Source organism: Dromiciops gliroides, chromosome 4 (assembly GCF_019393635.1).
Source record: "Dromiciops gliroides isolate mDroGli1 chromosome 4, mDroGli1.pri, whole genome shotgun sequence".
NCBI classification, from domain to species: Eukaryota; Metazoa; Chordata; class Mammalia; order Microbiotheria; family Microbiotheriidae; genus Dromiciops; species Dromiciops gliroides.
Genome location: NC_057864.1, coordinates 236,401,689 through 236,426,169, shown reverse-complemented (window position 1 = coordinate 236,426,169; position 24,481 = coordinate 236,401,689). Strand labels below are relative to the sequence as shown.

Sequence of the window (24,481 nt, the reverse complement as noted above, 5' to 3'; positions counted from 1 at the left end):
GTCCAAATATCACCCAACCCTGATACAGGCCTATGGTGTAGGTTCTAGGCTAACGATGCGTCAACTATTATACCTCTGTACCAAACAGATAATTAATGGGAATATAAGCTACTCTTAAAGGTTCACCCTGGAATCTGAAATGTATGGCTCAAATCTGCCAAGAACTGAACCCTGCCAATGCACTATAAGGGCTTATTTCTGTTGTCTTTACTTGGAGGTGGCTGAGGCAGGAAGAGCTTCAGAACAACTCCAGGGTAAATTTATTTCCAATTTTTTCCTAAAGAGAAGAAAAATTAAGAGATGAAGATTAAGAGCAGCAGTATACGTCAACAATCTCGACAGTAACATCAAATATACTCAGTCACTTAGGAACTAAGACTAGAACAAGGAGGAAAGAATTACCCTAATTGGACACAAGTTCCAAAGATAACAACGTCCCACATCAGGCTTCCTGAATTGGTGGGTGATACTGAGGATGGGAGAAGTGGCAATTTGGGGTTCCCTTGTCATTCCAGGGAATTTCCATTCCATGTCAATGCAAAAGAGAAGGCCGTCCCCAGGCTCCCTGCTCGAATGACCTTAGGTCCTGTCCTGCTGGACAGAACAAGCGGAATGTCTTATGCTTTCCCTTTGAAAGCCCCAGGAGCAGAACTGAGATTTGCAAAGGGAAATGAAAGAGGAGCTGTCACTGAGCTCCTTACCACTCATAGCTTGAAAGGAAAGAGGAGGCCCACAGGGGGATTGCTCACCAAGCCTGGCAGGGGAGCCTCAGCACTTACACAGCCCAGGGGGTGGGACCAGGGCCCTTAAAGCCATAGATCTCCTGTGTAGGCACAGAGACCCACACAGCAGGAATCCATTCACACCAGTCACCCTTGGAGACAGCTATTTATGCTAAAGAAATTTATCCCACACCATTGTATGTTTCTTGTCCACAGTTCTCTTGGATCCCTTGTTTAAGGCCTTAGTTCTACATTGTGTGAAAGGGAATGGACAGGACATCTGAAGAGGGAAATGATGGCTAATGATGGGTCTGTTAGCTTCTTAGTTACTTTTCCATTATATACCAATTCAATATGCTAACTTTCCTGAGGAAAGTAGGATAGATTTTAGTTCTGTTTCATTCCTTTTTTACAAGAAGCCTACTAAAGCTTTATAATATTTATAACTGTTTCAGTTAAAGTCACCTAGAAACCATTTAAAACAAAGATGCCAATATTGTCCACATAGTTCTTGTGTATCAAGGGGAAATCTTAAAAATAAAAAGCTTTCTCCTTACTACAGACCTTGCAAATACTGTGGGTGAAGTGATATTTATTTCTTTTAAAAACGAATCATCTAATAATTCCAGAAATTTATATTTCTCTGGGGTATTATGAGGAAATAACATTTATTCAATCGAAAGAAATTCAGTGGAAGGGAGCAGGAACAACAGTCACAAAGAAGTTTAAAAAAAAAAGCTTAGACTATTATAATTAGGTTTTTGTAAAACAAATTATTAAAATATTAAAAGCCACTTCATTTTAAGACATAGAAAATGCTATTCAATAAATTCAATGATATTTTTAAACAAAATTCTATCCAGGTTATGGTCAGCGAGTGGCAGAGTAGGGGGGAAAGAAATTGACAGGAAGAGAAAAAGGAAAGAAAAAAGCAAAATAAATTTGTCAGCAGGTGCTGAATGCCCTTTAGGTGTTATGGAATATTCAGAAAGCTGTAAGAAAACAGAACCACAGAGAAGGAAATAGGTAGAGAGAAAAGGTGATGGGGGAAAAAAAAAAGGTGATGGGAAAGGGGGAGGAGGGAAGGCTTCTATCCTTTTGGGCACAGGAGGCAACAGCCTAGGCTCTAGGAGTAATGGGAATGAAACTGGGGTAGGACTTGGGGACTCAAGCAAGCGTCATGGGTCCAAAAACCAAAATGGGTTTAGTATCATTAGACAAGGCTGACTCCAGGACTGCTAATACAAAGGAGGAAAAGACAGGTGCCAGAGATTCAGAGAAGTACCAAAGTCTAGGAAGGAAAGATCCAGAATCTGGAGCAAAGGGAGCTTGCAAGAAGAAAGGCACTAGTGAACAAGAAGTGCTCAAAATAATCTCTGATCACTAAGCAAAAGCTGTTTGTTCTCTGTCCTATTTTATGTGAATTGCCAGGGATTAAATAGCCCCTGGTCTACCAGAGTTAGCACAATGAGGGAGGCTGGATAGAGAGCAGCAAGGTAGTAGATCCTGTCTATAGCCCTAATGAGGGCACCAGACTCTCCCATTTTGAGGAATACTGCAGAATGAGAAGTCGCCCCTTTTCTGGGGCACAGGCCTATGCTGTTTAAGGATAAGATACATTCCATGGGCTCCCAAGACATCTTCCACGTTATACCACACCCAGTATATCGAGTGATAGAGACCCTTCCAGCTCCACTTCAGGTCCAATATCTGCCATGCTATGATACTGCTGGTCCTGGATTATCATCAGAGAAGGAAGACTGGAAAACAGGACAAACTCTTTTCTAAACCTCTGTGATTTTTTTGTTTCCTATACTCACTAAACAGAAAAGTTCATTAGTTCTAGGTCCGTAAGAAATGTCCATACACTTGCTTTAGCTTTCTATTTGGGATGTGAGTTCACATTTATGAACAACAAGGGATGACCTTTGGCAAGTCTAGCTTGCACTTGCTACTGTCTCCAGTTTGGCAACATAACACAAAGGCAGTATGGCATGTATACACTTTCCAGGCTGAGCCCCTATTCAGAGGGGGTTGAAGCTTGCACGTAATGGGCCCCCTACAGACAAAGCCAGCAAGTTTCTTAATTAAGTCCAAATGAAAGACAGATCCTGCTTACATCTTCAGAGCACCTTCCTTTAGAACTTCAAAACATACCACTGCCCATCAAATGCAGGAACAAACAACCATCTAAGAATTTTTCTCTATTTAATATAGAAAGCCAAGCCTCCAGGACTAACTCTTCAGCCCCCTCTCACTTTCTCTGCAATTTTAGACATGCCTCTGGTTTATAAAACAGGAAACAAAGGGACTTCTTGTGTGTCAGAGAAGCCTTCAGAGGGTCTGCATTTCATTCCACCCTTACCCAAAGCACAGCACTGTGTAGGGAGCTCTTTAACTGGTTTAGTCTCATTAACATTTCCATGAGGGATCAACGAATATGTTAATACATGTGTATGTAAGTACACATACAAAAATCTAAGTATAAGTCCTAGTATTGAAATAGAAAATTTATATTTTTAATTTACCAAAACAATAACTCTCCAGATTTATCAAATAATAATTACGTAACAGTTTTTCATGGGCCTGATTTTTCCATTAGTAAACTATTTCTTACAAATTCTGTTACAATCTAATAAATACGTTCACTGGCAAGTTCCTTTCTCAACAACCCTTCTTCAGACAAGCCTTTCTGTTTCTGGGCTTTGCTGTGATAATGTTCTTTGCAAACAGAAACCAATTATTCTGCAGCAGTAAGTCACCAGGAGTATGAATTGCTTTAATTTTTCCCCCTTTTAGCAGCTGCCCAGGGTGGGCTGAGAGGTGGCTGCAGTAATGAAGTTGGATGAATACTAAAGCAGTGCTGAGGCAGGGTGTCCTGCAGGGAAAATGGTGTTCAAAAATAAAAGTACTTTTTGTTGCAGGAAGCTAATCAATGAGTTAGACGTGTCCAAAAAAAAATGAGCTTTTCACTCTGTATTTGCATCACCAATGCCCTCCCTGAATGAGCCTTGTGCACCTGACTAGCTTGTAAAAATTTCACCTTACTGTTAAAGTGCTAAACACGCCCTATTTTCCTCTCCTATTCTCTCCCTCCCTCCCCCTTTGCTTTTTCCTTCTGCAATTCTTTGCTTTCTCATTAGAAATGCCCAGCAACGTCTGGCAGACAAAGACACTGCAAACAAAGTGTATGGAAGGAAAAAAAATTAAAAAAAGAAAAAAGTGCAGAGGAATTCTTCATTCACTGATCTCTAGAATACATTAATATCCGAAACTGTTGGCACAGACTAAAATACTTGGGAGGCTAACAATGCAAGCAATGATTCTGAGTCTGGGATCTTCAAATAAACCCCACTGCTGTCATGGCCACCAGGAAAGAGAATAATGGTGATATTAGCTGACCTTCATTTTGTTGTTTCTTCAGACCTGACTGCTAGACCTCTGTTTGCCTGTTACTAGGATTTCTTGGCTGAAAAATGTAAGCATTTCCCAGGCAATACAAGAGCCAGTTTATTAGGTAAATAACCAGGCCTTAAGCAGTTCTTTTTTTTTTTAATAAGAACTGAAAGGTTTGAAATAAGGGTAGAGGTGGGGTTCAGGGGAAGAGGTTGGAGAAACCAGATGGAAAGCATCATTTTTCCCTCATTCAAAGTACCAAAAACCACTGCAGAGTTTAAGAGCTGATCTCCTAGTTTTGGTAGATTTAATCAATATCACCAATTAAGGAAAGGATTTTTAAAAAATCATAAAAGGATCTCATAGGAGAAATTTTTTTAAAATCGAAACAATTCAGCAAATCTAAGCATGCTAGTATTTTATGAAGTTTATGAAGTTAGCATTCTCTACATTATCCATCTCCCATCATTTAAAAAAAAATGCTTCTTTACATTCAAAATGTTTGCTGCAAATTCACTGGACAGTATGACTAAAACCTGGTAAATCAGGGGGTGGTGATCTCAGGATTAAATGATCCTAAATTTAGGTCACATTTCAAAACCCTTTGGCAAAGATACATACCTCTCTTTGGCAAAATGTAGCCAACTTTTGGCTTTATTTGGTTAAAATTTCATCTTTAACAAGAAGCCTTTCCCAATCTCTTTTTTTTTTTGGGCGGGGGGTGGCGAGGCAGTTGGGGTTAAGTGACTTGCCCAGGGTCACAAAGCTAGTAAGTGTCAAATGTCTGAGGCCAAATCTGAACTCAGGTCCTCCTGAGTCCAGGGCCAGCTCTCTATCACTGCACCACCTAGCTGCCCCGTCCCAATCTCTCTTAAACTTGGGCTTCTCTTCTGAGATTACCCCCAATTTATCCTGTTTATATCTTGTTTGTACATAGTTGTTTGCACGTTATCTCCCCGACTAGACTGTAAATTCCTTGAGAGCAGGAACTGCTTTTTGCTTTTCTTTGTAATCCCAGGGCTTAGCACTGAGCATAGCACATAGTAGGCACTTAATACATACTTGCTGGAATGATGTGGTTGAAATCTGATTCATTAATATAATTTTTGCCATAGCTGTGAAAATGTATTATAGTATTAAAGTTTTTAATAATCTGAAAGAACCATAAAATGAGGTTGTTATTTCATGAAAAGAGAATATTTTTATTATTTATTTCTCATAATTGACAAGATAAATGTTTATTCTAGTCCTTTTACCCCAAAAAGTCCACTTTAGATAGTAATGATGGTTCTAATAACCACCATAAAATTCTATTTATGGCACACTTATTGTTTTATATTTTTAATTAAGAGAAAGAATGCTGGGGGCAGCTAGGTGGTGCAGTGGATAGAGCACTTGTCCTGGAGTCAGGAGGACCTGAGTTCAAGTCCGGCCTCAGACACTTGACACTTACTAGCTGTGTGACCCTGGGCAAGTCACTTAACCCCAATTGCCTCACTAAAAAAAAAAAAAGAGAGAGAGAGAAAGAGAAAGAATGCTGAAGTCAGAAAACATGGGGTTCTTTTCTTTATCTCTGTGAGTCTTAATTTCTTCATGTTAAACATGAGTAATACCTGTCATGTTTAAAGATTATCGTGAGAAAAAAAAGATTATTGTGAGCAAATAAGACACTATGCAAAAGTGCCATGTAAAAAAAAGGGCAGTTGGGAGAAAGCGATATGATTTTTACATAGTAACAATAAATCTGTCATAATCAATATATTGTAAAGAGTTTGAACTTTATCCCTGAACTTCAGGGAAACAATAGGAATACAACAAGATTAAAGTAGTTTTTAAGATTAATTTGGCTACCATTGTGACAAGATCTAGGGAGGGAGAAGATACAAAAAGCCGAGAGTACTTAGATGATTGTTGTAGAAATAGAGGCATAAGGTAAAGAGCGTCAACTGCTGGTGACATTGAAAAGACAAAGAAAAAGTAGACAGAGGAGACAAACACCAAAAGGACATAGTGACTGATCAGATTTGGGGAATGAGGGAGAAAAATATACAGATGATTCACAGGGTTTTTGTTTTTGTTTAATAAGCATAATTTTTGAAACAGACTAGAGTCAGTCTACCACAAAAAGCACAGAATCTCAAGAGATGTAAGGAACTGCAGAGGCAATTCAATCAATCTGTCCTTGAACAAAAATCTCATGCAAACCATACCCACAAGCCTCTGCTTGAAGATGTTTAGTGAGCAAGAGCCTCCTATGACAGCCAACCGTACAACTCTATTATTCTAATTCTTGGTAAGTTTTCTCTTACCTCAAGTCTAATTTTTTCACCTTACAACTTTCTTGCCATTGCTCCTAGCTCCACCCTCTGGGGCTAAGAGGAACAGTATAATTTCCCTTCTTGACAACCCTTTAAACACATGAAGATAGTCATCATGTCTCTTTCCTCAATCTTCTGTTTTCTCAGGTAACAATCCCAGTTCTTTCCATTGACCATCAAATGACTTAAATTCAAGACCCTTCACTATAATATTTTAGATGTGGTGCTGCCCAGAACTGAACACATGATAGCATGACAAGGAAAGAGTAAAGGAGGGACAATCTTATCTCTAATGTTGAACACTATGGCTTTCAATGTAGCTTAAGATCCCATTGGCTTTTCTGGCTACTATATCATTATATTGACTCACATGAGTCAATAAGTGGCTAAAATGATAGGAAATAGGAAGAAAAGGGAACTAGTTTTGGTGTAGTGATGAGTCTGATTTTAGGGATATTTGACTTAAAGCAATGGTAGCACATCCAAGTGAAACCATCACATAAACATTTGGAAATAAAAAACTGGAGAATAAGAGACTGGAGCTATAGATAGGTGTTGTCTTACTAGAGATGATAAATGAAGCCACAGGAATAAATGAGAGCAGTGAGAGAGAGAATATAGATAGAACAACAGAGGACCCAGGACATATTTTACATTTCAAAAGAAAAGGTTTAGTACTATTTTAAGAAACATTGGTGACTTAATTTTCTGAAATGTATCCTTAGAAACCAAATTAAACTGTTGCCCTAGATATTAAATGTAATTCACTTGATTTTTGGAATAATAATTAGGGTTTAGTTTAGCCAAAGACAGTATTTTTTAAAAAAGGGTCAGGGTTAATGACAGTTGTTCTAGGCACTGCTAGGTGCTTAGGTAGGGAAGCCTTAATAATCAAGCTTTATCTATTTAAACGGTACAACATATAGCTGTAATTGGATGTTTTTTTCTTTCTCAATGTACCATTCTTGTAGGCATTTTCTTTCATTCCCAATTCCTCTCAAATAATAGTCCCAACATTTAAAATTCTGAACTGTTTTTAGTTTTGAAGAAGGTTTGATTTACAAGTTCAAAAATGGTCATTACTCCTCTATAGCACAACTATAAATTCTTGGGCACCCTATCAAATCAAGGGAAGTGAGGAAAACGATAATATATGTGTTTATGGTCAGGAGTAGGACAGAAATAAGGAGTTGGGAAAATATACATGAATACACACTTGCTACAGTGTTCCCTTCCAAACTTTGTTTGCACTATGTTCTTCATCTTGTCTAGCTGCCTCCCCCTTATCTCCGTACCTCTCTTTTCCTCTCCACATCTATCCCTACAAATGTTCCACCCATTTCCCATGTTGGTTTCCCCTTTCTTCTTGACACTAACCTCTCATATCCATCACTGGCCCTGAAGAGTCTTTAAACATGTTAACTATACCTCCAGTACAATTACCTTGGTTTTGGTTTTTTACTGAAAAGTGTCAAACCAGATAATGTCATCTAGTGTCATGGAAACAACAAACATGAACTTGGACAGACTTAAGAAAGATAGTGGAAGATAGAAGGGACTGGAATACTGTGGTCCATGTGGTCAAGAAAAGCTGGAGAAAACTGAATGACTGAAAGACAACAACCTTCCTGGTATCTTGCTGGAGAAGTGTGTCCATGACTGGAATTCTCAGCTAGAAGCTTTTGTCTCCCATGTTAGTATAGTCATGGAATTAACAAATATAGATTATCTTTGCTCCAAGGGTCCTGAAGAATTCCCCTTCTTCTTACCATCCTTCCCAGAGGGCAAGTGGCTCTTGAAGGTCATGGCTATGGGTATGAACAAGAGAGGCAGGTGTCTCAATAGCTTTTCTCTTGCCCCCTCTTGCCAGAACTTTACTTTGATACACATTCTACTGCCCACAGACCCACTGCCCTTCTGTAATCAGATACCTGCCTAGTGTCTACTGATTAAATGATTTTTAATCAAGGGTAACCATTGAGACCTGAGTGATCCCTGTGATCCAAGTGATAAGAATAACCTCAGAGATCCTGGATGGGATCTAGTAGTAGGGTAGTATAGTAGGAACAACACTGGGTTTGAATTGATAGACCTGAGCTTGAGTTCCAGTTCTGGTATTTACTACCTGTATGACCCCGGGCAAGTCATGCTTTAAGGCCTCAGTTTCCTCAGATTAATTGAACTATATAGTATTTAAGGTCCCCTCCAGCTCTCCAATTCTGTTATTCTGTGAAGTGGTATGACTATATAGTACTGAAAGTAGAAGGATCTGTTCAGTTGTTGGCAGAGCAGCTATATGCCAAATCACTTCTCTCTACTCCTTCAGCTGGCTTCCTCCATATTCTCTTCTGTAGCTCTTCAGATTCCTCCTCCCCCTCAAAAGATTCTGGCCTTGCCTTGTTTCTTTCATCTCCTAGGGAATGGCCTATGACACTCATTCAGTAGCCTTGAACTCACAGTTCTATTTCATAAAGCCAGGGTCCAGGGTGAGGTATGGACCCTCCCCTCAAGATTCAACATTGGGAAAACCATATCTAGCTTCAGTCCCATCCATGGAGGGCCCTACTTAAGCAAAAGATTTGTCCATTACAAAATGAGATCACAAATGTTGAACTATCAGCATAAGGCTTTTTCCAACTAATACCCACCTTGAAGAGGCTGTATGACATTTAGAATGAGGAAGGATCAGAAAGATCAGGGTATATACATCTTGCCTTTGACATTGAACAGGACTTAGGACAGTGCCTGGAATATAGCAGGCCCTTCATGTTTCTTGTTGTTGCAAGTTCTGTGACCATGGGCAAGTCAATTTGCTTCTCTGGGCCTATTTTCCCATCTATAAAATGAAGGGATTAGCCTACATGGACTAGACTGGACTAAAGGACCCCTAAGGACTCTTAAAGTATGCAATCTATGATCTTATGACTCCATTAGTAGGAATACAGGCCATCATTCCATAGATACAGAGATAATAATTAAAAAAAAAACAGATTAGAAAGATAGATGGATGGATATTGTAAGTAGCTTAAAGCCAGGATTAATTTTCACAATATATGCATTTCTTTCCTTTTCAGAAAGAATTCATTTTATGGCTGTGGTCTATATTTAGGAGAAACCTATATTTAGACCAGTACACTAATATCCTTAGATTCATATATGCTTCATAGTCTCTTTATATAACGTAGTTATCTGCTCATATAGCATGTTGATATGCTCACAGTTATGAAAAATACAATAAAAACTGAAGAAGGAATGATGAATGTCCATTCATTTGGGTAACAGCATAATAACAGCATAGATTAGTAGAATAGCAAGGAGTAAAAAGACTTTTGGGTAGCAAGGCCAAGAACCAGGACAACGGCAGCAAAATGGATGCTGAAAGGAGAATTAGGTTCTGAATAGATAGTATCTGGGCCTCTAAGGCTGAAGGAGAAAAGCATTAGGGGTTAGAAGAAGGGAGGCCAGACTTGGGCTAAGGTATGAGAAGAGTCCAGAGAGATGGATCTATATTTGGAAAGGGCAGACTCCATGGTTTAGATGATGCCCATTGGCAACTGCCTGGATTTGAATTCTGTTCTACTTGTGTGATCTTGGACAAATCACAAGCTCTCTAGGCCTCAAATTTCATCAATTCCTTTCCAAGTTTTAAACTATGATCTATCTTATTCTTTAGTCCCCAGGCTGCCAAATTTTGTTTTGTGACCTCAAAGCTAAGAATAGTCTTTTACATTTAAAAAAAAAAATTTTTAGTGATGCAATTGGGGTTAAGTGACTTGCCCAGGGTCACACAGCTAGTAAGTATTAAGAGTCTGAGGCCGGATTTGAACTCAGGTACGCCTGACTCCAGGGCCAGTGCTCTATCTATCCACTGTGCCACCTAGCTGCCCCAGTCTTTTACATTTTTAAGTAAATGTTTATTGTATATAAAAATGTAAAAAAACCAAAAACCCATTCTTAGCTTGAAGGCCATGAAAAAAACACGTGGAAGCTCAGTTTACTGACCCCTGCTTTAGTAGAAAGAATATTGGATTTGTAGTCAGAGGACCCGAGTTCAAATTCCATCTGCCACATGAAGCCTTGGTGACCCTGGACAAGCCACTTAATCTCTCAGTGTCTCAATTTCTTCATTTGCAAGATAAGAAAGTTGGACTAGATGACTTTAAAATCCTTATCATCTTTAAATCTGTGACTCTGTAATTAGTTAATAAGGCTTAAGGTATTTCCTTCCCCCAAGAGGGACTTGCATTTCAATAAGAGATTAAGAAGATCCTTTTAAAACAAGGAAATAAAATTCCTTTCAAGACAGGAAGAATCAGACAGCTAAGGTGGTACAATGGCTAAAGGACTGGCCCTGGATTCAGGAGGACCTGAGTTCAAATCCAACCTCAGACACCTGACACTAGCTGTGTGGCCCTGGGCAAGTCACTTAACCCTCATTGCCCTGCAAAAAAAAAAACAAAAAAGAATGGAAGAAATTAATTTCTAATGGTGGAATTTGATTCTCTTATGGGGACATGTGTTAGAAAACATTTGATAGGACCCTGCTCAATACCCTTAAAACTCACAAAAAGAACAAAACACTATTTTCTAGACCTTTCCAATTTTATGATTCCAGGATTACCTTGCAGTTCTACACTTTCTAATCTATTTTATTTCATTCTTATAATACTGTGGTAGGGGGGCAGCTAGGTGGCGCAGTGGATAAAGCACTGGCCCTGGAGTCAGGAGTACCTAAATTCAAATCCAGCCTCAGACACTTAACACTTACTAGCTGTGTGACCCTGAGCAAGTCACTTAACCCCAATTGCCTCACTAAAAAAACCTAAAATAATAATAATAACAATAACAATAATAATAATAATAATAATACTGTGGCATGGCCAGAGACAGGGATTGATTACTTTATCCATTTTAAAGAAGAGGAAGCTGAGGTCCAAGAATTAAATAATTTGCCCAATAACAATAGTCAGTGACAAAACCAACACTAGAACTACATCTCTTTTACTCTACTGCCCCTAGAGCCACTACTATTCAAACTACAGGACCAGCTCTGCTACACATTTCACTTGGGTTAGCCTTAGAAAAAATTTGTCCCACTTATTCTGACAGTCATTATTGTGGTTCTCATTTCAAGATAGTTATTTTTCCATAAGTCAAGGGTTACTTTTTCATCTTTTCATAAAAAGTAAGGTGCTTTAAAAACAGGGGTCTCACTTTTATAATCCCCATAAACATTAAACATTTTAGGTAACAGTTACTAAAGCCCTACTTGCTTCTAAGAAGCACAACACACCACTTGGCTGCACCTTGAAAACAACTTAGGTATGAAAGTGACAAGCAAGCTTGCACCCTACCTCCTACTTCCTCTTTCATTCCCAAACTGAGCAATGCTACCAGAAGCTTAGTTACATAGGTGTAAAAACAGGCAATCTCAGAGAGGGGAGAACTTGGATCTACACAATGCTACTGGGGGGCTGAAATGATTAGGGATCAGAAGTCAGAGATATGCCTTTGATAGGACCTAGAAGGAACAGAAAGGAAGGAGGAAGACGGAAGGGCTTGGAAAAGTGGGTGGATTAGTGGGTCAGTGATCAAAGAAGTGTCCACAAGGATTCAAATATTTATAATACCAGCTGCTCTAAATCACATCCTGATATGAAGTGATACTAAATATCCTGGAGGGCAAAGATCAGGGAGAATGCTTTGCAGTATTAGGGGTAGGGGGTGGGGAGGAAGAACTGTAATGAAAAGATTTGCTCTAGTTTGATGACTTAGGTGATTTTAGAAACAAGGGACTTAAGTGGCATTTGGTCCCTTCTTAAAGATCAGTTACCAAGAAGAATGTGATAATACAAGCAAGAGGAGGGAAAGTAGAGAATTGAACTGGGAAGCTCTTTCAATACTGCCTGATTAGCATGCACACAGACAGCAAATGCTAATTAAACACTGATGCCACCAGGCCTACAGAAGAAAGCTTTGTCTTTGTTACACTTTTTATTAACATTTGATGCATCATTTCTTAGAAAGGAAGTACCAGAACAGGGTAAAATGAGAGTTTTCTAAATGCACAAGGTGGATTATAACTTGTGTTCATGACTGATTGAAAGGGCTCACTTCAACACTGCACACTGAGAAAAGATCAAGACCCAAAATTTTCATTTTATATAGTTAATTACCATTTTCATTCACATATAACTTTTCATCATATAACCAAAAAGGTGAGATGATATTCTGTAGGACAAACAGAACTAGACTAGATTTCAAGAAAATTCAGTTTGAGTCCTATGGCATGGCACTACCAACATTTGTGACTTTGGGCAAACAGTGAATACCTCCAAATTTCAGCTGCCTCATTTGTAAAATGATACCTGCCAGAAGGAAGGTGACTGGACCAGATGATCAATCAACAAGTACTTATTAAGTACCTACTGTGCTAGGCACTAGAGATATAGCATAAAGAATTTCAAAAGCTCCTTCTCATTATGAACTTACATTCTAATGGGGGTGGGGAGGAAACCACAGGTACATACACAGATATATGCAGCAAAAATATGAGTGAATAAATACAAATATATATTAAGTAGTTAAATACAAAATAGTTTGGGAAGGAGGACAACAGCAGCAGTTGGGTCTATCAGGAATGGCTTCAAACACAAATGGTGTCTGAGTTGCATTTTTTTTTATTATTATTTTTTAATTTTTATTTTTTTTAGTGAGGCAATTGGGGTTAAGTGACTTGCCCAGGGTCACACAGCTAGTAAGTATTAAGTGTCTGAGGCTGGATTTGAACTCAGGTACTCCTGACTCCAGGGCCGGTGCTCTATCCACTGCGCCACCTAGCTGCCCCATGAGTTGCATTTTAAAGGAAAACAGTGACTATTATGTGGAGGTAAGGAGGGAGAGCATTCCAGGCAAGGAAGATGGCACATGGAAAGCACCAAAGAAGGAAATGGGAGTATTGTGTGTAAAGAACAGAGAGAAGGAAGGCCAGTTTGGCTAGACTGCAGAGTGTAGAAGGGAAAATTATATCCAGTGAGGCTGAAAAGATAGGCTGTGCTAGGTTGTATAGGATTCCAAAAGCTAAACAGAGGACTTTCTATTTATCCTAGAGGCCACAGGAAGGAACTGGAGGTGACAAGTCACATGGTCTAATCTGTGCTTAGGAAAAATCATTTGGCAGTAGTATGTACAAAGGAACAGAGTGGAGAAAGATGAGGGACAGATATCATTTAGGCTCCTGCCTATTGCAATAATGTAGATGAGATGAGGGCCTAAACTAAGGTGGTAATGGTATGAGTGGAGAAAAGGGATCAGAGGTGTGAAATAGAAACATTAAGATTTGGCAACCAATTGAATATATGGGGTGAGGGAGAGTGGGAAATCCAGGATAATGCCAAGGTTATAAACCTGAGAAACTGGAAGGATGGTGGTGCTAAAGAGGAAGCATTTGAGGGGAATGATAATGAGCTTAAAGTTAGTGGATGGTATATCTAGAAATGCCTATCATGTAAACCAAAAGGTATCAAAACTTTTTAAAAAGGAAACTATAGGGGCAGTTAGGTAGCACAGTGGATAAGGCGCTAACCCTGGATTCAGGAGGACCTGAGTTCAAGTCCAGCCTCAGACACTGGACACTTACTAGCTGTGTGACCCTGGGCAAGTCACTTAATCGTTACTGTCCCTCAAAAAAAAAAAAAAGGAAACTATAATTTGATAAAAGGAAAACCAAACTTTTATTATTGCAGGGAATGTTAACATACTGCATTTGCTCATAAAAGAGACGCAAGTTAAACAAGGAACTGGGAAACTCCTCTCAACAATTTCCTGTATACAAGAAACATGAAGATTCATACAAAGTTAAAATGATAGACCAAAGTAAAATTTATTGTGCTTCAACTAAATCCAAAAAAAAGCAAGTGTAGTAATAATGATTTTGGACAAGGTTAAGAGTAAAAATAATAATGTTAAGAGAAATAAACCCTGAAAATAAATATACTTAAGGATCACAGATGATGATTCTTGTTTCACTGGCAGAGGAAAATTCTGGTGAGGAAACTCCTCTACCAATGAAGACAGGCAACTATTATGCAAAACAGTCTCAGAAAGTTGCTGGGACACTAAATAGTAAAGTGACTTGCCCAGGTACAAAGAGCCAATATGTTAAGAGGCAGAATTTGTACACAAGTCTTCCTGATTCTAAGGCTGGCCCTTAACCCATGTTGCCCAATACTAATACAATGATAAGAAGAAAAAATATTATATAAGAAATCCTAAATTAGTATTTCCCAATTTGGAATTATGGGGGGGGGGGGAAGTCTCTGAACTGTCCATACCCTTTGAATTAATGATCCCAATACTGGCTTTATAACCCAAGAAAGCTGCATATAAGGAAAGACCAATATTTATCATACTACTATTAGTAATAGCAATAGTGAAGGAATATGAAGGAATATTATTATGCCATAAGAAAAAATATCATGAATTCAAAGATATTTGGGGCTTGAAGTCTTCTGTGACATATTGCAGAATAAACAAAAAGAAGAGAGATAATCACTATGATTATATAAATGAAAACAAGTTTAAAGACCAAAAAGAAGCTTATACTGAAATCTTTGGACAATAAAGGTACTAGCTGACAAAGCATATACTTGGCCTTTCTTTTAACATATAGAAAACTACTAAAGTTACATAGAAACTATCACAATTATTTTGTTTTGTTAAACTCTTGTTAGGAATTTTATGTTGTGAATTAGTGGTATTTGTATAATGTACTGAAATAAATTTTAATCAATAAAAATAAATATTGTAAAATAAAAACAAGATTCTATTAATATTATTGTATACTTCCTGCCCACAGGTCCCACCACTCTACTGAAAGTGCTCTTTCCATGGTCACTTCCTAATATCAAATATAATAAACTCTTCTCAGTAATCTGTATCTTTTACTTTTCTGCAACATCTGATGTTATTAACCCACCTTTAAAATTGTAGATATTTTTCTCTCTTGGCTTCCATGACTTTTCTCTCTCCTGATTCACCACCTCTTGGCAGTGTTGGGATACAATTGTACCTCTATTACTCTGAGTTCCAGTTCTACATTTTCCACTGCCTAATGGATAAATCAACCTGGATGTACCCCTCAAACACATCATGTTCTAGATCAGATTTAATAGCTTTCTTCAACACTCCAAAAAGCCACTAAAGAAGCATACAAATGTAACTCAGATATCTCTTACCACAAGATGATGACTTTTTGTCTACCATTTTCACATGTCTGGTTTGATTACAAAGTCTTTCATCTGTATTTTCCACCAGGTTAGCTAGGTCATCAATTATCTCTAGAGGGGAAAAACATAGAATACAGCATTAATAACTTGTAATGATTTGTTTTGTATCATAATACTTGTTTGGCAGTTCTTCCTAATAACAAAAATCCTCTCAAAAGAAAATTAAATCCCTGTTTTCTAATACTAACATGATAATTTTATTATATATTTAAAAGGATTGGCAAGATGTACATAATAGATTTATAGTTTTATGTGCAATCAGCTTTTTATTATGCTTTATTATGGAATTGCTTGTTTTATTCCACAAATTAAAAATAAAATACAATTTTTAAAAATCCTAGAGGGGGCGGCTAGGTGGCGCAGTGGATAAAGCACCGGCCCTGGATTCAGGAGTTCCTGAGTTCAAATCCGGCCTCAGACACTTGACACTTACTAGCTGGGTGACCGTGGGCAAGTCACTTAAGCCCCACTGCCCCGCAAAAAAAAAAAAAAAAGAAAAAAAAATCCTAGAATACCCCCCCACACACATACACACACACACACACACACACACACACACACACACACACACACACACATATTCCCTTGTATCAGGAGAGGGGACCAGGGGCGGCAATTCAAGGTCCTCCTCTTTATTGCTTTCCTTTCCTCTCCCTGCCCAACCCTCCTCCTCAAGTTTGATCTCTGTAAACGCAAATTTTGTTTAAAAAAACTCAGATCTCACATCTTGGTCATGTTCTGTAAAAAAATAAAGGTAAACTGAGGCATAAAAACCCTAGAACAATGAAATAGCTAAAAAGTACTGCAAGAAATGCAAATGGACAATAAAACAATGGATTACATCTTCAGAAATACCCCAAATGGCTAAATAAATAAGTTTTTAAAAATGAGAACAAATCATAGGAAAACTTATAGAAATTTTAAAATGAGACCTAAAACTAGAATTGACAGGAAAAAAACAAAAACAAAAACACCAAAGTAATGGGTTTATTGGCACATAATCTGGCAAAATAGCTCCCAATAATTGCTTTAATTTCATGGTGATACATTCACCCTTTTCATTTTTTGTAATTCGATTTTCTTTTTTGTAATCAAATTAACAAGCTGGTTTATATATTTTATTGTTTTTTCACGAAAGCTCTTCAATTCATTTTTTAGTTCAATGGGTTTGGGTTTTATTGTGTTTTTTTACTTTAAATTTCATTCATCTGTTCTTGGATTTTCAGGATTTGTCTAATTCAGAGAGGGAAAAGGTAGGTTCTCCACTAGTACAGTTTTACTATCTATGTCCTCTTGTTCCTTTAAAAATTTGGATGCTATACTATTTGGTACATATTTGTTAAGTATTGATATCACTTGACTGTCTATGGTTCCTTTTAGGAAAATGTAATTTCCCTGCTCATCTCTTTCAAGTAAATCTATTTTTGCTTTTGATTTGTCTGAGATGATGATTGCAAGCCCTGCCTTTTTTACCTCAACTGAAGCGTAATAAATTTTGCTTCAGCCCTTTATTTTTACTGCGTGTTTTTCTGTTTCAAGTGATAGCACAAAGTATTAGAAAACACAGTCCAACAACTCTGGTTTCCAATACATTTTGCTATCCAATTCCATTTTATGGGTGAGTTCATCCCATTCACATTCACAATTATGATTGTCAATTGTGTATTTCCTTCATCCTTTCCCCACTTTTTATCCTTTCTCTCTTTTTCTACCCTGTCTCTCCTCAAAAGTCTGTTTTGCTTCTGATTTTAATCTGACCTCCTATCTACATAATCATACTTCTCTTACCCCCTTCCCTTTCTACTTCCCTGTTATAGGTAAGATAGATTTCGACACCAAACTGAGTATGAATGTTATTCTCTCTTTGAAAGTATTCTGATGACAGTGAGATTCAAGCATTGCTCACCACCCCAAACCCCATATTTTCCACTGTACTATGAAAGCTCTTCCTTGTATGCCTCTTTTATAGATGATTTTTCTCATTTTACCTCTCCCTTCCCCCTTTTCACAGGGCATCTCCCTTTTTCTCACCATTTTTTTTTTTGGGGGGGGGGAATCATTCCATTATAGAGACAGCTCACAACCACAGCCTCTGTCTATGCAGACTCCTTCTAACTCCCTAATAATGATAAAGTTCTTAGGAGTTACAAGTATCACCTTCCTATGTCAGGAAGTAAACAGTTTAATTTTATTGAATTCCTTATGATTTCTCTTTTCTGTTTGCCATTTTATGCTTTTCTTGAGTTTTCTGTGTGAAAGTTAACCTTTTTAACTCTGGTCTTTGCATCAGGAATGCTTAGAAATCCTCTATTTCATTAAATATACATTACTCCCTCCTCCCCCCCCAAAGGATTATACTCAGTTTTAGTGGGTAGGTGATTCTTGGTGGTAATCCTACTTTCTTTGCCTTCTGGAATACCGTATTCCAAGTTCTCTGTTTCTTAATGTGGAAGGTCATAAATCTTGTGTGATCCTGGCTATGGTTCCATGATATTTCAGTTGTTTCTTTCTGGCTCTTTACAATATTTTCTCCTTGATCTGTGAGCTCTGGAATTTGCCTATAATATTCCCCTATTCCTCTTGGTCCTAGAATTAGTACCAGCAACATTACTCCTCTACAGCACTAGTGCTCCCTTTCACCCTGGAACTGTGACCCACAACTGTATATGGACAGTACAACTGGGTACTGTAGATCGTGCCGGCCAAGAGTCTCCTATAATTTCCTTCTGACTAGTTGTCCGACCTCCTTACTATCTCTGGGTTGAGAGTTCTTAAAGTTGCTGCTGCCATTGTTACAACTGCCTCCAAGGCTCACTGACTGTTGTGCACTCTTTGCCGCTTCCAGGCTGGCTTCCACCCCAGTGTTATATACCACTCCTGTCAATCTCCTAGGTTTTTTTATGCTGGAAAAATGTTTCATCCTGACCTTTTGTTGGCTAACCCATTACAGAATTTGATTTGAGGCATTATTTTAAAGTTATTTAGACAGGAATGTTGGGAGAGTTCAGCTGAGTTGTTGCCTCTATTCTGCCATCCTGGCTTCACCTCCAGGAGTTTACAATTTAATGAGGGGTAAGACAAAACTCAAAAGAAGCTGAAAAGGGTACAGGGTGGGGTGAAGGTACCAAATTGGGAGCATGCTGGGGAAGTTCCAAAGTAGCGTAGCCACATAAAACATGATGTTCTGAGCTGAAAACCCTCATTAGATGGAGGTTCTAGAGTTCACAGCCTAATCCCTCAAATGAGAAGAGAAGGAGGTGGTGGTAAGGTGGAGTACCAAGGATTATAGGATCTTGCAGGATGGTAAAATTTTTCCAATAATGAACTTCCTGGAGCACGGTGGAGTAGTTAGTAGTCCCAAAGTAGTACAACACCCAAAGTAGGGATGAATGGGGCGTAGCATGACCATACCTCAAAAAATTATTGAGATCTTCCATCTTTTTCTTTCTAATTAAAGCAGACCAAATTTGTCATTCTATTCTTATCTCAGAGTAGCAACATTTAATGTACCTCAGAAAGTGAATAAAACACTAGAATATCAAACCAAATTCTTTAAAGTGTTTTTCATTAAAAGAAAATGGCTGGGGCAGCTAGGTGGCGCAGTGTGTAAAGCACCAGCCCTGGAGTCAGGAGGACCTGAATTCAAATCGGGCCTCAGACACTTAAAAAAACCAACAACTTACTAGCTGTGTGACCCTAGGCAAGTCACTTAACCCCAATTGCCTCAAACACAAAAAAGAAAAGAAAAGAAAAGAAAAGAAAATGGCTAATACTCATCTCATTCTGTATAACAATTCTTTCTAAAATAATATTCTTTTTTAGGTATAGCCTTTAAAAGGAACACTTTGTACTCTGGGAGAACCTTAAACCAATCCCACATAGATGGGATTATAGAGAAGCTAACAATTTGTACTGAGGTATTTATTTGACTGAAAAGAAAAGCAGACAACTCAAACTTTAAAAAACGTGTATTCAAAGTTCACCTTTCTTCTTAAAACAGTCTATCTGACAGTTATTCCATCTTAAAGATTTGTGTCCATTCCCTAAAGATTACTTTCCATTCCCACTCTTACCCCCAGTAGAAGGTAAGCTCCTAGAAGGCAGGAACTATTGATTTTTAAAAAGATATTCTCATTGCCTGGCATATAGTACAGTGGGTGCTTGATAAATGCTCGTGAATATAAAGTGCTTGTTAACAGGTTTCCTGAAGAAATGGTGCAGAAGTTGCTTACGGGTGATTTAACTCCAGAGTTGTCACATCTTTCACCTCCTTTCCCTTCTCTCATTAAATTCTTACCTATTCTTATCAATTGTTTTTTATTTATCTTGTCATAACAAATACATTCTCCTTGAATACTTCTCCTTTTCCTCCAATTAAAGTCCTTCTGCTTCTTTCTTTGGGAACTTTCCTTCCACTTTCACACGCTCTACTTTGTGAGGTGCTTCTGTTTGACCCCCTCTCCTCTTGAAATCTTGCTTCAACTGTTTCCCTTTCAACTGAGTCCACCCCTTTAAGCTCTACCTTTCCTCCCCCTTCAACTTTTCAAGTCCTTCCAATTCTCTGTAACTCATACTCCATCCTTTCACTTCACAATTCTAAAGCCCTCAAATCACCTTCATAATTCCTTCTCCTTCCAACAAAATCTTTTTTTTTCCTTCTCTCATATAACTCCCAGGAATAGAATTCATCATTACAATAATGTCCTAACTAGTCTCCCTGTCTCAAGTCTGTTCTTTCCAATCTATCTTGCATTTGACTAGAAAATCAAGCTTTTCCCAGATAATTTGATTTTAAAATGGGGTTTGCTTAAATTCACCCCTAAGTGCCATCTAGTGGCAGATGATGGTATCTGAACTAGATTAAAATGACATAAACGGTGTAAATGAAGAAACTGCAGCTAAAGAATTTAAGCACTGTCATAATTCAAATTCCATATTAGGAACTCAAGATATTTTCTTGAGTCTGAGAAAGAAATTGAGAAAATAAGGGCAAAAAAGTAAAGGAAAAGACAAAAATGGTGAAGAAGAGGTGTAAAGTTTAAAAACTAAAAAGCAATAGCAATGGGAATACATTAATTTTTGACAAATCAAATAAATATTAGTATCAATACTGAACATGGGATATGGGAGAAAATGACCCTTTTTCATTTTAGAGAAGTCATTTAAAATTTAATCTTCCATTTAGCTTAATAGAATATTTACTTATATAGCTTTGCTGCAATGCTAAAATCTGTTAAGATATGTAATATACAATGGTTATTTCCTATAACACCACCTCCAGGCTTGCCCCTGGGTACAACTGTCCCAAGTCCAAAATGCCCTATGAGTCCACACTCCTGAAATTATAGCCTATACTCCCCCTCCTCCCACTAGTTTCTTAGCAATTATCTCAAAGGAAAGGCATTATTGAGATGATATCATAAGAACAGCAGCTACCATTACAGTAAAGCACTTATTACCTCTCACCTGGACTACTGCAATAGTGTCCTAATTGGTCTTTCTGCTTTAAGTCTCTACCTTCTCCAATCAATCATCCATACAGTTTATAAAGTGATTTTACTGAAGCAAAGGTCTGTTCCCTTGCTCAGTAAATTCCAATGGCTCCCTTTTGCCTCTATGACAAAATACAAACTACTATGGAATTTAAAGTTCTTCTGACAATCTGGCTCCAATCCATCTTTCTGGGAATCAACAAAGATGGTAGCCCAGCTCTGTCTCATACTTACTCAAAAAACAGGATAGAGTACCAGGCTGAGTGGCAAATGGAAAATAATATAATAAATAAGGGGAAAAAGGCATGTGGGTAGAGGAGAGGAGAAATGACTATCTCACATGATCTGGTTGTACAGGGAGAAGATTATACAAAGAGTAGGAATGGGCATCATTTGAACCTCATTTTCATCTTAACTGATCCAAAGGAGGGCGAAAGCACACATACAGGGTTTTGTGGTAGTAATACATTCACTGAAAAAGGTAAACTGAAGAGAACTAAGAAAGGGGTAGAAAGAGAAGGTAGACTCAAGATTAATCATAGCTTTAACCTTGGAGGATGGATAGTAAAGAAAGAGTTAAAGATGGTGGTCTGGTCAAAGGGAAGAGGATGGAGGCAGGGGAGAAGCAGCAGATTGTATGAAGTATAATTTACTCTTTCACTTCTCTCTCAACTCCACTCTTGATTTCTTTAGACTTCTCTACCACATTCAAGTAGCATTCTTATATTAGAAAATGCCTCTGTCCCTGAAGCCTTTTCACATTGTAGATCCCTCCAATTTCTATGGCTTCCTCCTTCAATTGGTGAGTTCTTTCTAGAATCAGACCAGCCATGCTCACCTCTTCATTATTCTCCTAGCTCCATTCCCAAATCCAGATTTCTCCTCCATGCCCCTGCTAATGCCATAGCATCTTCTCATGCCTAAAACCCACCCCTCCACACAGACACACCAGCTTTTCATCTCCATTCTTTTAGTTTGTATCTGCATTCACAGTGCTTAGTCCAATACCTGACACAAAATATGCATTCAATTCTTCTTCACTGTAAAGAAGAGGACAAAGAGGAAACAGAGGAAAAGGCATAAAAGAATGGGATAAAGGAAATACACAACTAAAGATCATAATTGTGGACACGAATAGAATAAACTCACCGCAAAAATGAAAAAGTATGGCAGAAGGTCACCTAAGCTTTGCTAAAAGACCTCTAGTAAAGGGAAACACATGACAACCCATTCCATTTTTGGATAAACCTACTTGTCAAGTAGTTTCCTGTAGTATATTTAAAAATATAAAAACCAGTGTCAGTTCACAAGTTGTATAAAACCAGGCAATGGTCTAGATTCAATCCTCAGGCCAGTTTGTCAACCTCTGCTCTAAAGTTCTCGTATCATTTATATCATAATTTTTAAACTGTTTCATTTCTTCTATTTTTTATTAATTTTTTTCATTTCTTCTAAAAATCAGAGTTGCACATGTGGAAAAGCTGCATCTTTCTTCGAGGCTTTGCTTGTAATATTGTGGTGTTATTGTTTCATTTAAATTTTGGTTCTTGAATACCTATCTTCTTAATATTGTTTATCATTAGTATGTTCTTTTGTTTATTCATTTTTCCAATTTTACTTCCTCAATTCAGACTCTGTATCATGGCCAGGATTTGAGCCCTTCTAGAAGGAATGGTGGATCCGATCTATGTTATCTGGGGCTTGTAGATGCTTTTGGGAGGTACTAAGTACTACAAAGACCTCAGTGGTAGCTCAGGCTAGTTAACTGATCTACAGAAAGGACTAATTGTGGCTTTTTTTTACTGATTTAAGTCCCAGAGCAACAGAGATGTAAGTTATACTTGGATCTAGCACAGCTCTGGTCCTTGCTCCCATCTACCTGCCTTTGGGTCCTCAACTGCAGGCTCCAAATTTGCCTGGCTAGCCCCTCATGTGTGTTGTACTGTATTCTTCCTGTATGTTGTATTCCTAGACTGTGCCTTTCTAGCTAATCTTTGTTTGTAAACAAAGAGAAGAGGAACACAGTGGGGTAGGGGAAGTGGAGGATGTAGAGAGAGAGAAAAAGGAAGGTTAGGGGAATTTATCTCACATAATTAAGGTATACAAGTAGATATCTATACAAATAAGGAGGAGGTGGGGGGAGCAGCCAACACTTGAACCTCACTCTCATATGAAGTGATCAAAGGAAGGAAGAATACATACACCCACAGATAGTTGGGTATGGAAATACATTTCCCTCAACAGGGAAATTTGAGAGAAATGGAGAAAAGAGAAAGAGAAACTAGAGGGAGAATAGATCAAGGGAAAGATTAGTCTTAAGAAAAATAAACTTTAACAAGGTACAAACACATTTGTAGCTCTTTTTGAGGTAGCAAAGAATGGGAATTTGAGGTGTCCATAAATTTGGGAATGGCTGAACAAATTATGATATGTAATTGTGCCATAAGAAGTGAGGAATGGGATGGTTTCATTGAAACCTGAGAAGACTTGTATGAACAGTTGTAGGATGTAGTGAACAGAACCAGGAGAACAATTTATACAGGCAACAATATGTTAAAGACAAAAAATTTTGAAAAAAGTAGGAACTCAGATCAGTGTAATGACTAACCATGAATCCAGGGTACTAATGATGAAACATGCTAACCACTTTTTCCGAAGTGAAGGACTCACGGTGCAGAATGACACCTTTTTTTTATGTGGCCATTGTAGAAATTTGTTTTGCTTGACTATACATGCTATAACATGTTTTGTTTTCCTTTAGTTCTCAATTATGGGGAGGAGAAGGTTATCAGGGAGGGAGAAAAGATCATTTTTTTGCTGAATGAAAATAAATATTGTGTTGTGTTATATATACATAATTTTAAAAATCAGTAAAATACTAAAGTCAAAAGTAAATATGAGTGGGGCAGTTAGGTGGCTCAGTGGATAAAGCACCAGCCCTGGATTCAGGAGTACCTGAGTTCAAATCTGGCCTCAGACACTTGACACTTACTAGCTATGTGACCCTGGGCAAGTCACTTAACCCTCATTGCCCCGCAAAAAGAAAAAAAAGTAAATATGAGTGACAAGACTCTTAAAAGATTTGCAAACATTTCTCAATAAATATTGTAAGACAAAGGAAATTGAATTAATGCCTGATGAAACACAAAATACTGTGGATTCCCAAGGTTCAAGAAATAAAGCAGAACCTTGAAAGACTATATATGAGAACCCATAGAAGATTTTATGACCTGTGTAACAAAAATAATTAGCATAATAGCAAAATT

General features: G+C 37.9%; 1 protein-coding gene across 1 annotated transcript in view; it reads right to left on the bottom strand.

The window, feature by feature from the left end:
* Positions 1-24,481, bottom strand: part of STX8 (syntaxin 8) — a 253,960-nt gene that overhangs the window by 77,314 nt on the left and 152,165 nt on the right. Inside the window, exon 7 of the mRNA XM_044000019.1 lies at positions 15,673-15,774. Within this exon, the coding sequence (XP_043855954.1) occupies positions 15,673-15,774 (102 nt within the window). The remainder of the gene's footprint in view (positions 1-15,672; positions 15,775-24,481) is intronic.